This window comes from Gallinula chloropus (assembly GCF_964237585.1).
Source record: "Gallinula chloropus genome assembly, chromosome: 1".
In the NCBI taxonomy this organism is placed as follows: domain Eukaryota; kingdom Metazoa; phylum Chordata; class Aves; order Gruiformes; family Rallidae; genus Gallinula; species Gallinula chloropus.
Genome location: NC_140085.1, coordinates 6,805,694 through 6,822,125, shown reverse-complemented (window position 1 = coordinate 6,822,125; position 16,432 = coordinate 6,805,694). Strand labels below are relative to the sequence as shown.

General features: G+C 40.0%; 1 protein-coding gene across 2 annotated transcripts in view; it reads left to right on the top strand.

Moving 5' to 3' along the window:
- USP6NL (USP6 N-terminal like) overlaps positions 1–16,083 on the top strand; it is a gene marked incomplete at both ends in the record, with an annotated part of 98,059 nt that extends 81,976 nt beyond the window's left edge. For both annotated transcript variants that reach the window (XM_084268511.1, XM_084268512.1), the window contains 4 exons: positions 975–1,040; positions 1,128–1,227; positions 4,162–4,314; positions 14,642–16,083. In XM_084268511.1, the coding sequence (XP_084124637.1) occupies positions 975–1,040; positions 1,128–1,227; positions 4,162–4,314; positions 14,642–16,083 (1,761 nt within the window). The remainder of the gene's footprint in view (positions 1–974; positions 1,041–1,127; positions 1,228–4,161; positions 4,315–14,641) is intronic.
- Positions 16,084–16,432: the final 349 nt, after the last annotated feature.

Below are 16,432 nucleotides of genomic sequence, written 5' to 3'. Positions count from 1 at the left end.
GCTGTTTGTGATGCAGCCAAGGATGTGGTTGGCCTTCAGGGCTGCAGATGCACATTAGTGGCTCATGTCCAGCTTCTCATCCATGAGTACTCTCAGGCCCTTTTCCTCAGGGCCGCTTTCCAGCATATCATCATCTAATCTGTATGGATAACAGGAATTGTCTTGACCCAGGTGCAGGATCCTGTACTTGACTTTGTTGAACCTCATGAGGTTCACCTGGGCCCACTTCTCTAGCCTGTCCAGGTCCCTCTGGATGGCATCTCCTACCTCTGGCACATCAACCGTTCCACCCAATGAACTTGCTGAGAGTGCACTCAATCCCACTGTCAGTATCAAGATATTAAACATCACTGGTCCCAGTATAGACTCTTGAGGAGCAACACCACTTGTCACCGTTTTCTATCTGGACATCTAGCCATCAACCTCCCTCTGGATGCAACTATCCAGCCAGTTCTTCATCCACTGAACAGTCCACCCATCGAATCCTTATCTTTCCAACTTACAGAGAAGGATTTTGTGAGGGACCGTGTCAAAGGCCTTGCAGAAGTCCAGATAGATGACACCCGTAGCTCTTCCTTGTCATTCTTTTGGTGTGAATTTGTAGCCTTGCTATAGAGGAATAAAAGACTAAGTGCACCTGGTGCCTCATCTTTGGTTATTCCAGAACATTGATTTATTTTCTTGAGGGAGGATTTAATCCTCTGCTACCTCTGTCCCAAGAATAATACGGAGCTTTAAGACACCTTATACCAATGCATCTCCAAATACATGTTTCTTCAAGGTGTGAAGATGATGAAGAAAAACTGTAAAAGACAGAAATTTTATCTGTTAGATTGGAGTAGGTGTGTTTCATGTAGTTAAATTAATTATTTATATTGAATATTGGGTACATTGGATTCCAGGTGAAAATGCTTTTTTTTTGTGGACAATGCCAGGGCATTACTTGATTTTTGTATTTTAAAACTTATTTGCAGGACTCCCAAGACATGTCCACTAGCTTTTACACTACAAAGTGGTTTTTCCAATGTTTCCTTGATCGTGTGAGTATGTTTTCCATGTTCTCTTTCTGTTTTTAATTGTGACTTGGAGCAGATTGTTTTCAGTGTTGCCTGATTCTGTCATTGCAGACTCCATTTACATTGAGCCTCAGGATATGGGATATCTACATACTTGAAGGAGAGCGGATTCTCACTGCTATGTCTTACACAATTCTGAAACTACACAGAAGTAAGAAGTCTCTCAAGCAGTTGAATGCTAAACATAGATTCAGCTGATTTTGTTCTTATTTGTGTAGCCTGACCTTGCATGAAAAATCTGTTTCCCATTTGCCTTATACTAATTCTGGCAGGTATTTTTCTTAGGCACTGAAAGATCAAGATCTTTGCTTTATTAATGTATATGATTGCCAAAGAAAACTATTTATTACAGTAAGAAAACTATTTAAACATTGACATGAGGTGAGCTTTATTGCTTGATTAAACAATGGGGAGAAAATGTACTTCCGTGGTTTGGAAACGGTGTTTTAGCCCCTACAGATTTTCAATTAATCAAAAAGTGCAGAAAAAATCCAGAGTGTGCCACTAAATACCTGAAACTCCATCAGCAAACAACTCAGCAGTGAGGAATTACCAGTGTATGTCTCTCTATATACCATTGTTTGTCCATGTAATCAAAATTCAGAATTTCTGGAGCCTGTTCTGCATGGCCTTCTCTTCCATCTCTTGTCTTTGGGTAAAGAAAAATGTGAGATTTTGAACAGAAGTGTCCAAACCATCTATGCCTGGTTCCCCAAGGTGATTTAGTGCCAAAGTTCCAAAAAGAGTTAGCACTTCAGTTCCAAAGTATCCAAAAGCTTTTTAGGATAGTTGTTAGCTTCAAAATATACTCAAGCATTTCTCAGGATATCTTATAGCTTGAGTTTGATACTGGGTTATTCTGGGACTTAGGCTTTCTTAGCAGAGTCATTTAACTGTTTTAATTTAGAGGTTTGCATGGAGCTCAGCAGAAGCGATGTCTTAATTCACTTGCTGGTTTACCCTCCTTGAACTATAGTCACGTTACCTCACTGTCTCATGGGTTGTATTCTTCATAAGCTGCTTTGAAAAATGAAAAAAGGTTACTTATTTAGTCAGAAGAGACCGTAAATATCATCTGGCTCCAACCCCCTGCCATGGGCACAGACAACCTCCACCAGACCAGGTTGCCCAAAGCATCATCCAACCTGGCCTTGAACCACAACAGGGTTCCAGGAGCAGCCACAGCTTCTCTGAGCACCCTGTGTCAGGGCCTCACCACCCTCATGGGGAAGAACTTCTTCCTAACATAATCTCCACCTACCCTCTTCCAGCTTAAACTCATTCACCATTGTCCTATTGCTACACTCCCTCATAAGCAGTCCCTCTCCCACTTCCCTGTAGGCCTGCTTTAAGTGCTGGTAGACCACAATGTTCTAGAAAGTTTTAACTATCCAGAAGAATCGCATCAAATAACAATGAGAGCAAAGTCGTAGGTGAGACAGGTCAATAATTTCTGGATTTGCATATATAATAGATACCATATCCTGCCTGTCTACAGGCCTTTTATGTACTGGAAGTCTGCTCTAAGGTTTCCCTGGAGCCTTCTCTTCTCCAGGCTGAACAAGGCCTATTCTCTCAGCCTGTCTCCATAGGAGAAGTGCTCCAGCCCTCTGATGGTCTTCATGGCCTCCTCTGGACTGAGTTCAACAAGCCCACATCCTTCTTAGGCTGGAGGCCCCAGAGGTGGATATGGTACTCCAGGTGGGATCTCACCAGAGTAGAGGAGCTTAATTCTGTCTCTCAACCTGCTGGTCATGCCTCTTGTGATTTAGCCCAGGACACAGTTAGCTTTCTGGGCTATGAGTGCACATTGCTGGCTCATGTTGGGGGTTCTTGTGAACAAGCATCCCCAACTCCTCCTCCTCCTCAGGGCTGCTCTCAATTTGTTCTCTGCCCAGCCTGTAACTGTGCTTGGGATTGCCCTGGTCTGTGTGCAGGACCTTGCACTTGACCTTGTTGAGTGAGCTTCCTGCAGTTCCCATGGGCTAATCTCTCCAGCCTGTCACAGTCCCTCAGGACAGTATCCCTTACTTCCAGTGTGTTGACTGTACCACACAGGTTGGCATCTTTGGCAAACTTGCTGAGAGTGTACTTGATCTCACAGTGTTATTGTTGTACTTAAGCTAAACCTTTAGAAGGAAATTGTTACTCTTAGCATTTTTAATTATCATTATTTGCAAATAGTACTGCATGGCAACGGACAAGTTACTACTGGTTACTATTGCTGGTGAAGCTGGTGGAAGGCTGACGGATTTGTTTTCCAGTCTCTTTAGAAACATTGATGGCACAGCTCTCCTGTCAAAGTGCCATTGTGGAATCCATGCCAAGAAAGAGTGTTTTTATTACAGCGCTAAAACATCTTTGATGTTGTCTGTCTGGAAATCATGCATTCTGGAGCTCTTGATGGCATTCACGTGCTTGAAGATGCTACATACATACGTTGTTATGGCCTTGTAAACCAAATAGGTTTGTGTGGGAAACATGGCCTTACTCCCGTGTGAAAAGGGAAAGAAAAATAGTCTGATAACTGTAAAATGGCTTTCAAAATATGGCCTGAATTAATTGAAGTAGCAAAAAGTACCTGAATTTTCAGAGAGCCTGAAGCAATGCCTCTGAAGCGTGAACTGCCATCATCATTTCACTGGAAGTTAATTCTGTTATGAATGAGGATACTATAAATATCAATTTCAAAAATGTTTTCCTGCTTTTCAAAGCTCGTCCTAAGAGAGGTGACATATGTTGTGCAGGCCCACAGCACTGTTTTGTAAGTTGAGGATGCAGGCTGAAAAAAAACCACCTGATGCCATTGGGACAGAAGATGGCTGAAATAAGCAGACTTGTAGTTAGCTTTATAATGATGTCCCTTCTTCTAAAACATTGTTCTGGGTAGAGAATAAGTAGAACGCATTTCCATGCTGTTTGCAAGTGAATTTTTAATGCATTTGAAGGATTTCTGGTGTGGAATTTAGTTACCTACTTAATTTTTCCATTCTGCTTTGAAAATCAAGTCATCTAATGTCGTATGTGCATTTTCCAATGTTCATAATCAAGATATTTTTGTATATAATATTTTCTTTTGATATAGAACACCTGATGAAATTACAAATGGAAGAACTTGTAGAATTTCTGCAGGAGTCTTTAGCCAAGGATTTCTTCTATGAAGATGACTTTGTAATAGACCAGCTCCAAAATTCTATATCAGAATTGAAACGAGCAAAGCTGGATTTGCCCGTAGCTGGTAAGAAACTTCTACATACACAGATTTAGATATCTAGAGCTATTTGCACATTATCCATTTTTGAAGTGTTAATTCATGCTGTTGATAATTGTGAAAATATTTGTCTCTTCATCACTGCATAGGTTTTAGGCACTTTTTCTCTAAAAATACAGTTTAAAACCAACACCCTTCATTTCAGGAGCTTGCTCTTTGTTGGTGTTTTGTTTACTGGTTGTAAGCTAATAACACTTTAAAACATCCCATGTTCTGATAATTTTACTAAGTTTGATTTATAAAATCCAAAAGATAGAAGGTTAAATATCAAGGTTTAAAATTATTTGAAGCAGTGGCATTCAGATTGTTTTGTAGCTTGATTAGCAGTGGAACAAACTTGCGGTCAAGTAGTTTCTGTTGTTAGTCAAATCCAGATTTTTAATTTTGTGCAGGTGAGAACTTCTGAGTGTTTAACTGAATTATTGTCATTGTTTCGTCTCAGCTTCTGTGTTTGTGCTTTCCTGTTGCAAAGCAGAGATGGTTGTTTTGTGGGGCACTACTTGTGAAAAGTGTATAGGATCTTTCCTTCCTGTGTTATAATTCTATTATCTTTCATATCCCTACCTCCATAATCTGTAATTAGAATTTTTCTTGTGGTTATTAAGAGTCCTTCCTCTTTGTTAATTCTAGAGAAAGAATATGCACATATTAAAATTTAAATAACTTAAGTTGGTCTGCTCAGCTTTCAGAAGTTAGGAAGTGTCAGGATAAAAGTTGCCAGTGTAGCATTGTTGTGGTAATTTGTTCCTGAAGCTCTTTCATTAAGAAACATCATTTTTCAGTTTCTGTGGACCTTATTTAGTGCATGCAGTGTTGGGCTGTTTCAGGACTGCTCATCACAAACAGATACCCGCTTCATTTGGTTCTTCAGTAGACCTGCCCCGCTGAAGTACAAACACTTTACAGAAAGTTTCCCATCATCTTTGCTTCTGGTCAAAGTTTTCCATTTCTCTTTCTCCCTTTTCCTGTGTTTTATCTTCTTTTTGACTTCCTATAACATCTCTCCAGCATGCTTTCTCCCACTCACAATAGGCCTAAGTCTGGTTCCTGCTCTTGTCTTTTTGTCTGCTCAGTCGTCTTTGTCGATCTCATGTGCAAACTGTGTTGGGTGAGTCTGCAGTTCTCCATGTTACTGTGTGCACTGCTTCTTCCCCTTTCTCATCACAGCCTTCCCCTCCTGCCTTCTCTCCATCCTTTTTTCTACAAGCTCCAGTCTTGACTTTTCTTTATAGCAAGTTGCTCTCTTCAGCTCTACTTCTCAGCTCTGTGCTTTGTCAGACATCTTGTTGCAGCCAATGCTTGGTCTAGATATGAGCAAATACTTCTTTTAGCACCAATTCCACTCCATCATGTTAACAGAAGATGCATCATGGGAGTGGTTCGTGTTAAAAAGACCTGGTTCCCACGTCCATTCCCTTCCCTGTCCAAATTTTGTTTGTAGATGGGTAGATTTTTCATGAATGTAGAGGGTCTTCTCGATGAGGCAGTTTGATGATGGAGTGCATGTTGTTTGGTTTGATTTCATACTTTGTATGTGTAACTTCTGATAAGACCAGCTGATAGGGCAGCATGAATGAGGGAGGTTTAATATTAAAGCAGGAAAAGCAAAGCCAAAGTGAAGTAGTGGATGAGGAATTGTGCTTTTTTTTTTTTTTTCTTTTTAATTTTAAAGTAGCCTGAGAAATCCTCTCTGTGTGATATATTTTGCCAGGGGTAAATGGGAACATTACTTAACCTTTCACAAAATAAATATAAAATGCCTTCATCCTAATCCTTGGAAATCTAGCTGATTTGTCTGCTGTTATCTGTAGTTGAGTCAGGCTGTCTCATTTGTTCTTCATATAAATTTTACAAGCCTTTGATTTTTATTTTTTTTTCTTTTTCCACTCTGATGTTCATTTTGGTTTTACTAATCACTGTCTTCAGGCAATAATATTTTCCTACAGGTTCTCAGCATTCTCTAGGCATTCAGCTTTGCTCACGTGCCCGTCTGACTACTATCTTTACTACCTTCAGTCTCTTTTTACTATTTTTCTTTCAATTTTATATAAAACTTACAAAACCATCGGGTTGGACCCGATGATCTCTCGAGGTCCCTTCCAACCCCTATGATTCTATGATTCTATGCTATCTTACAGCAATATGCACAAAAAAATACCAGACTCTTCAATTACGTATCCACTGTAGCCTGAGAAAATCACATTTCTTTTAGCTTTCTGAAATCAGAGGACTACTTCCTATCTTGTATGGTTTTTTTGTTTGTTGTTTTCATTGATCAACGATTTCACCTTTAAGAACTAAAGTGAAAAAGCATGTTAGGAAAAAGAAAAGAAAAAAAAAATCTCCATCTTACAGTTGCATCAGTATCAGTCATCCCAGAATAGCAGTGAGCTAATTAAGCTCAGTGGAATTTTCCATCTGGCATCCTTTGTTGGGCTGTATAGATTTTTCTGCCCTAGTTGGGTAAGCTGTGGTAGGATATTAGAAGAGGTAATAACTTCTGCGTTACTTAAAAGTGGATGTGTGCTTATGTCTGATGTAGCTTGCTTTGCTTTGCTTCCTTAGTGGCTTCTCCCACTACATTAAGGAGCTCCGTGTGCCCTTCAGAACAGAGGACTTTGTTCGTTGCTTTCTCACTGAAAAACCCCTTAAAATGCTCAGCCAGCACATGGACATGAAGGGACACTGCTGAATTCATTGTGCTGAATTTTGGCTGTCAGGGAAACGTTTTTGCCAATACTGGGGCTATTTTGCATAAAAGCAGACTGCGGCTTTTAATTTGTTTTTCTGGTAATTTCTAGTCTACCTGCTGGCCCGTACAGGACAGCCTGCACTTAGCAACTGCAGCCTTCAGGGGAGGGCTCGCAGCTTCAGCGCTGTTTTCTCAAAGCCCAAGGCTCAGTTCCCTGTTCCAGTGACTCTATGGAGACAGTAATCTGCAAGGAGAAGCAAGCTTTCTGGCAAGCCACTTGGTTGTCAAGCCCTCAGAGAAGCAGCCTGTGACAGCTGTACAGTAGAAACTGTCCTTTAACATGGTACTTCCCAGGCAAATTTGGTGTAAAGGGGGCAACTGGTCTTTTCTGGGTTGCCTGGAACATCATGAAAGGTGTCCACACCATAGCAGAACTTGAACATCACGCTCATCAGAATCTGTGCCACTCCTCCTTACATCTCCTCAAGGAGACAGGTCCAACACAGAGCTGACAACTCTCCCTTAATTCAAGAATGATGTCTAGAGCAACGTGAGAGGAATTTTCTTGGTGTACACCACTGATTTCCTAAATTTCTTGATGCGAATTCTTTCCTTGGTGGTTATTCAAGAGAGCAGCAAAATTCTTTAAATGCCCTGAAGATTTGGAGAGTGTTTCCAGCTTATTCCTGTAGAACTACATAAATAATGCAGTGCCAAATATGCAATTTATGTATTAATGCATAGATTTTTGGTTTTATAGTCTGTCTTTAAATATACAAAACTGCTTACCAGTGAACATTTCATATTCTATTTAAACATATGTGTCTGCAAACAGTTTATTAATCTGTTGCTTCATGAACAAGACAGGCCTGCCTTTGAGGCTGAAGGTTCTCAGGTCTGTCCCTGAGACAGTTTCTGACCTGTGTTTTGATAAAAGTTGTTCTGAAGAAGGATGGCAGAGGGATCCAGGATAGGATTTTTCTTTATGACTGAAAAATTTGGCAGCTGAGAAGGCTTTAAGTCACAGATAAAGGTCTTGTGCCTTAATCCTGAAGCAGTAGGGGCATATTTGGAATCTGCCCTTGTCCTGTGATCATTGAACTGTAATTGTGCGTGGTAACACCAGCATTAAGCTCTGACTCAGTTCTTTTAGTTCTCCCAGCCTTTTCTGCATTTAGGGAAAACAAAGTTTGAGTCTTGCATTTGCCATAAATGTTTACATTTTCATCTGCTATTTATCTTTAAAGATATATTTTATTAAATTTATTATCAAAGCTTTTTATTTCAATTTCTGTCTATTTTAAATACTCATCAGTGAGAGCAGAGTATGTACGAGGTTGATAATCTATTAGTGCTCTTAATGTGCCTTTGAGAACCAAAACAATAGAAATATTAAATCAGCATGACTCTCCTGTCTCTGATGGTGTTTCTCTTTTGGTTGTGTTTTGTTTCAGAGGAATTTTGGATTTTTCACTTGTGCTTGAAGAGTATACAAGTAGCTATTCCATACAATGCACTCCATCTTTTAATCAACTAATCTTTCTGCCTTGTTTCTTGTGTGATACAGCTACTTTACAGCATTATGAGGGAAATTAATATATGGCGTTATACTAATATTATTAGTATATTATTTTCAGCAGTGTTAGACATGGGCTTTGCATCATTTAAATATCTTTACTGTTTAAAACTTGCATGCTTTTAAAAATGATCCACATAGTTGTGTTGGTCCTTGTCTGTGTTCCTATTTTAAACTGACTTTTCAAGGAAGTATATTTTTTGGAAGAAATGTAAAATAAGGGATGTAAAGTGGTGAATTTTAGTGGGTGTTTTCTCTGTGTGTGTGTGTGTGTGTGGTTTTGGGTTTTTTCCTCTCCAAAGACAGCTTACAAGCATATAGCTGTCGATGACCAGATTTGTTAACGTTTCTATTGTTTATCAAAAGGCAGATGATTATAAAGGAAGTTTTCCTTACTGTCAGTACTACAAAAGTCACACAGCAGCAGAAAGGCAAACGATGTGTTTTGTTCTACCTTCAAGTTGTCAGGCGAGATTTCATTTTAGTCTCTCCTCTGCCGATGATGGCATATAGAGGAGGAGGAGCAGAGGTTGACTTTGACAGCAGCTTGAGCTTCTAGTGCAGGCACTTAAATTTCTTTAAAATTCTCTTGGACTTGTAAACCTAAGAAGTAAGATGGGACGTCACTGATGGAAAATAAACACAAAATATCAAGATGTCATTTTAAGAGTTGTTTTTATGACCATTACTATCCTTGAAAACTGTGTTAGAACAGTCAAAGTGCATGTATTCTGGTGCTGAAATTAAGGACTAGACTGTTATTCACCGGAGAGAGCACTTAAAGCACTTTACTCCAATTATATGTCTGCTATTCAATGCATGAGGCTGTTAGTGCCTCCTGAAGCAATTATCTGTAAAAGTCTTGTAGTTGAGATCGACTTCCACTGGGTGGTGACCAAGCCTTGTTAGAGCAGGAGCAAGTCAGGAGAGTAAAACTTTCTTTAATATGACTTGAATTTCTTATCTTTATGGGAACAGTCAGATCTGCTCATATTTGCTTTGCTCCTTTTCATGTCAGGTAATATGTTTACCAGCAGCAAACAAGCACCTGATTGTTCTTGTTTTGCTTCAATTGTCTGCCTCTACTTCCATTTCTCTCCTTCCTCACCCATTTTTCGCCTTTTTTTTTGTTGTTGTTTGCTTATTTTATGCCATACTGCATACAAGCCAACTAAATCAATACCTTTAAAAGAAAGGAAAATTAAAAAATCCTGTAGTCCCAGTTCTGTAAACTCTGATATAAGCTATGTTGTTTGTCTTTGGGAAAAGCTGGTAACTAAACTTGGTCTAGAAACCTGCTCTGTTGAAGGAAGAGGGAGGAGAGAAGGATGAGAGTCACCCTGTCCTGCATTTCATGCAAATACTGGCAACCTGGGGAAAAAAATCTGATTGCCCTGTTTATTTCAGAAGACAAAGGCACATTTGATGACTGAAGTGGTTGCTGCCAAAGCAATCTCAGCTTTCTGTTAACATCTAGTTTTAAAATGCTTTTAAACCTTGTGTGTAAACACCATAGATTGTATAGAAATACTTCTTGTACAATTCAAACCTTTCTCCATTCCTCAGTCAGAATGCTATGTCCAGAGAGTGAATTAACTCAGACTTTGGATCAACAAACAGATATTCAATTGAATGTCCTTGAAAACCTCCAAATAAAATGTTTCTGTGTTCTGATCTGAGAAGCTTGAACAGTGAGTTCAGCTGAAGCAGGAAAGATGATGGTTGAGAGCTGCGTGTGAGGCTTTAGGCAGATTTGGAGTGGAAAATTGGTGGATAAGATATGCGGCTTATAAGAAGAATTGGTACTTTTACATGTTTCTCTGGTTGAGCTATTGTGTACCTCCTCATGGTAGAGATGTTTGTTATGACTTGGTTTCTTTGTTTGCTCTTGCATTGTGGTTTCTTTTCCTCCACTTTTTGCTTTTATTACCTTTTTTCTTTCCTTCTTGCCAGCATGCAGCACCATAGTTTTCTTGCTGTTCTTGCTCCAACTGAACTGCTTAAAGCATTCATGGCCATGGTTTGCATGCTGGTTTGTGCATTTTGAGGAGTGTCCTGTATTTACATGCATGATGATAGATTCGGTTATCCTCTACTAGTTTAATTTTGTGGACTTTTGTTTTTAGGTGGTTTTTTTGAGTACTTGGTAGTCCCCCTGGAAGTGACAGCTCTGTGTGTGCATGGATATGTATGTACGTGTGATCTGTGTACTTAAATGACAGTGGAACACCTGGATTGTAGTTTAAAACAAATCACTTTTCCTTTAAAAGGTCACTGATTTGCAGGATGTCTTTGTGCTGCAGCATCATAGATCCTTCTTCCGATGCTTTTTTTATAGCAGGAGGTGATGCAAGCTTAAGCATTTTTGAGCCAGAACAAGGCCTGTGCTTCATAGCTTTGATTACTGAATTGAAATCCTCTAGCAATGCTGCCTTTCTTAAAGTTTCACATGCAAATGTGGTTGATTAAGCAAGATCTGTCAGTTGTTTCTGTCTGAGGTCAGGCTATAGTCAAGTTCTGGGGAAGCTCTGGGTCTGAGATTTAAAGCTATATTACTTCTTTTCCCCTCTGACCCTCCCTTTGCACATCTGTGTTGTGCATATCTTAGTTTTCCACGAAAGAGCAAAGCTCCGGTATTACCAGTCTGTGAACATGGCATGGTGCTGGTGGAATGCAGAGACTTTTTTCTAAATGAACTCTTGTTTGGAATTCCTTGCTTGTTACTCAGTACATGAATTAATGTTGAGTTTCAATGGTTTCACAACAGACCTGTAAGACTTCTCTGATGCTCATTTTACAGCAGTAATTCATGTTGTAGTATACATCATCTATATGGCACAGCCCACATATGTCTAGTTGTGAGTTCTTTTACCCTGAAATGTGAAGGAAAGATGACAAAGTAATCTTCAAAGCAGCCTAGATAGAATTCAAAAAAACCTCTGCAGTATTCTCAGGTGGGTTTTATTAGAGCTTAATGGTAATTAAGAAACCTGCACTGTGTGAAATTTAAACCCAAAAAACTCACACAAACCCCACCTTTACTGTGCAGCCAAGTGTATTTCAAAGGCTCTCCTATTGCTCTGTATGCATTTCCTTAAGAGCAAAAGCAGAAAGAAAAGAAACAGGTTCGAGCTTTTAACGTCTTTGTACAAATGAAGGAAGCATTGCAGCTACTAGAGGAAATTGTCTTCAAGGGGTTTTTTATATAGCTTGAATAGCTGAATTTTGAGTGTTGAAAAACTAAGTATTTTATTCCAAAGCTTTTACTGCATGCAAGGACAAAAATTAAATAACTGACAGATGTTGAGGTGCCATTTTGTTCTTCTATCCCATAACCACTGGAGGTTGTAGATGGATCGTATAAAGATTAGGTGAAAAGTTCTTGGTGTGTACTTTGAGTGTTGTTTCTTAATTCAGATTGCACGCTATGTTAACAATTAAAATTAGTAAGTGTATAGTTCCAATATCAGGAATACAATGGGCAACATTCACTTTTATTTAGAAGACAAGATCTTCAGCTTTGCCTGATGCTGGTTTTGAATGCTGATAGAATTAAATGGTACAAATGCCTTTTGCCAAATGGAAGCAAGTTCAGAAAGTAACCTCCTGTTGGTAAATTAAAAAGAACAACTTGAAAGAGGCTGGTGCAGCAGACAGGGCATTGCAGAGCTATTAAATCATCCCTTTACAGCATCCATGTGGATCATCCCTCCTTCTCCTCCTCTGTTCCTCCAGTGGTGTCCTGCTGGGGAGTGCAAATTTTTAAATCCATGCTCAAGATTTCAGCCTGATTTGTGAGAAGTGGGACCCATAGCAAGAGAGAAAAAACCATGAGGCTTGTAATTCCAGGAGCTACTCATTGGAGCCTAATGCTGAGACTCTGCTCCACTGTGTAACCTGCTGTGCTGTCTTGCAGCCATTAGTGTAGGTGCTCTTGGGGAGAGGGCTCAGCATCACCATCTTCCTTTGCCAAGTTGTAGCCAGGTAGATAATGAGTACTTGCAGTGTGTGAGCATAGGTTTGTGTGTCTAATTGTATGATAGTGAGCGAGCAGAGGATAACTCAGGGAGAAACAGAGTGGAGGGTTTTTCTACAGAAAGCTTGGGGTAGGCTGTTTGTTACGTGTAACCTGAGGCTTCTGAAGTGGTGTGTTTCTGAAGGAAAGGGTAGGTTTCCATACGGCCTTTTGGCCTCATATGAAGACTCTGAAAATCAAGGAAAGGCTAGTTTCATTGTTTGGCAAAACCAGGCTGGTTTTGTTAAGTACTTTTTATTAGTTTTCTTGTCATGACACATGGTGTCATCGTATTCTTCTCTGCCGTCCTCCTGCGATGTCCTAGCTGGCACCAACCGTAAGTTTTCATTCAGTTTATATAGCAACTGGTCTGTGATGGTAGTTTGTTATGCTGTTATAATAAATAATACTGACCTTGGCTGCTGGCTTTCCTGTGTGTGTCTCTATCATGAACCAGTCATCAAAGGCTGAGCTGGCGCTCTTGACCGTAAAAATGACCATAGCTCATTTCTAACCACAGCACTTGTGTCAGGGATAGGACCGCTGTGTGCATCCCTTCCTGTGAACCCACACAGACACCTAAAAGGAATTGTAACAAAGAGCTAGAAAGAGTGAGGGGGTAACTTGGTGATCTTTGAGTCTACAGTTACTGTTTTAGGAAGAAGCAGGGATTAAGCAAAATTTATTTTACTGACAGACATTTAATATAATTTATTTTGTATAAAGTTTAAGCAAGGGTAGCCATAGCCATATCTATCTTTTTCTCCCCACCTCCCTGAAGAACGGAACTTTTGCTTTATAAATAGATGCAGAGTTGAGTAGCATTTGTTTATGTATGCTGCCTTTAAAAGTAAGGGGTGGGTGGGTTATTTTTTTGAGAAATACTGAACATCAAATAAATTAAATTTAGATTAATATGCCTAATGAGAAGTATGTGACCTTTTCTGCTTATAATGGGAAAGTAATGTATTACACAATTAAATAAGTTATATGCAAGGGGGTTTGATAAAGGACTTTGGCTGAGAATATGAAGGGCGTTGACTGTGAAGGAGAAAGACTGCGGTGGAAAATTCGGTGTGAATTGTTCTGTGAGCAGCATCAAGCATTGAAATGCTTCTTTATTCTTTCTGTAGTTTGATGTGGATGGATTGTTCAGGGTCCCCACATAACTGATCTTTAGCACTGGCTGTTGTGATGTGTTGAGCTCCAGTGTGGAAGAACTTCCCATTCATATCTTGTCTCTGTAAATCATGGCCTTGTGTTTGGCAGACTCATCCATTGGATACTCAAATGAAATCATCACGTAGCCAGTATCAGCATTAACTACTTCAGTTGGTCTATAACTGATAGAAAAGCCAACTGAAAAAGAAATCTGATTCTGCATGGAGCCTTTTAGTTGTACTGTAGCTTTTTAGTACTGATGATGAAATTTCTAGTCAGGGATTGAAAGGGAACAAGGACTGAACTGTGTGGATGTTAACAAGGAGCTCCACCCAAAAAAAGAAGTGGAAGAAAGTTCAGTGATGTCTGTTTAGAAGCTTGTGCATGTGAGTGAGGAGCTGATAATATGCCTTACCAGAGGGGAATGTTAAAAGGTGAATGGATGGAAGACAGTAGGTTGGGAGAGGGATATTGGGAAGGATTTTTAAAGTGGAGAAGGTAGTTTACTTAATGTGACAGGTCAAGTGTGGTGGGAGTTGCACACAGAGTAGGTACTGTAACCAAAATGTCATCTAGGAGAAGGATTATTTTTTTTTTGTGGCAGTAGCAGTGTCATGAATGAGCAAAAGCTTGGCAAAATTGCCTCAGTCGTAGAAAGGAAGATTAGAGTATTTGATTGAGATGAGAGCTTACACAGCCTGCAGAAAAACCTTTGAGGTGCTTAGCAGAATGGTGACCCAAGGAGAGGCCCAGGTAATAGTGTTCATAGCTATATTTGCTTGTGTGACCAACAGATTAAAGATGAGTTGTTTGCGAATGAGAATTTATGTTGTTGCTGTTCTTGTTTTAGGTAAAGAAGATGAATTTCCAAAGAAGCCACTGGGGCAGATTCCATCAGGACCTCCGCCTGCTGTGCTTAACTCCGCTCCAATGCTTAATGGGCAGAACAGCACTGGTACACAAACAAGAAGGACTGAGAGGAGACCATCCCCAGAAGAAGAACCAGAAAGTTCACCAAATAACCGAAAAAGAATTAATTCACTGGAAAAGAAACCTTCCTTAAAACAGCAGAAGACTCGACCAATAGAGACACAAAGTAGTATATCGAAGAATGAGGTAGATACCAGAAGAAAGCCTCAGCCACCAGAGCAAGACAACCCGAGACAGTATAATAATGCAGCTGCTAATCAAAATTCTAATGCTACTTCAAACACAAGAAGGGAATTTGTACCTAAGTGGAATAAGCCGTCTGATATGAAAATAATTGAAAAGACAATGAAACTTACTGCAGAGGTGAAAGGAAGGCCAATAAACCATTTGGTTTCGGGACCACCGCCAAGTCCCGTAGAAACACAGCCTTTGAATGTGAAGCAAAAGATGAGGGTTTTGGATGCTGATGAAGGTAAGCGAGGGTCTAATGCTTCTCAGTATGACAATGTTCCGGAAGCTGAGAATGAGAATGAGAATCTTGTTGAAGAGATGCTTGAGAGAGCTCATCCACAGAGCCCTAGGCATGTAACATATTCTAATAGCTCAAGAAAGCAAACTGGAAAAATACCTTCTCCATTAAAAATACCCAATAATTACACCTTCAATTCACAACCCCAATCCCCAAAATACTCATCACAGTGTGATGGACCACCTCATGGACTGAATGTCAAACAGCCACTGCCATGTTACAGCAATCCACCTACTTACCATGGGAATTCTCCAAAGCACGTTTCCAGTATAGGCAATGCAGGTTCCGTACCTGTAGCACATTATCATGGGAATCGAACCAGCCCTTCTGGTAGGCCATATGGTTCTTTTATTTCGGCAGATTATTCTCCAGACAAACTACAAATGAATTCCTACCCTGCCAGCCGCCAAAATCCTCTTTCACCAACCCCTGGGCAGATAGAAGTAGCTCCTGTAGAGGCTTATACCAGCAACTCAAGGTCCCCCACAGGTGTCAAATTCATAATCCCTCCAGTGGATTATTTACCAGAAGATACAAAGTGGCCAGATGCTGCCTATATTTACAGACACGAACACTACAGGCAGCCCTGGAGCCAAGACGTTAACAAAGGACACTTGGATAATTACCAGAAATACCAGCATTTTCCATCAACACCTTTTCAAGACCATAGTCTTCCTGCTGTTTCTGTGGATAGTCCAATAAGATACAGGACTTCACCAGCCTTTGAAGAGCATGGCTCACCGCAATTCCAGTATTCAGGCCCGTCAGCTCAAGCCCAACACTATCGAAATAGAAATGATGGATTGTCTATGCATGAATCCGTGCTTCTCTGAGACTCTGTCTATACTTAGGTAAAATGGCAAGAACCAAACCCAGTTAAATGTCACTGTGTTAGTGGTAGCCCACCTCCGCTCTCCGATGAAATGGGGACAGTTCACATGAGTCTCAGAAGTAACAACGCTGTTTCAAAGATGTTTCAGACTTTTCTTGCGGGCTAGTTGAGTTCTTAGGCTTGCATTGAAACCATTGGAAGGGATCTGATGGACATAGACAAAGCAATAAGATCATATATACAATGTGGTTAAAACTGTCATCATTCCTTTTGTTGAAATAACTTGTGTTACCATCTTTCTGTCTAAAACCTGTAACACACTCACTAGTTTTATTTTGACTGACATTGTT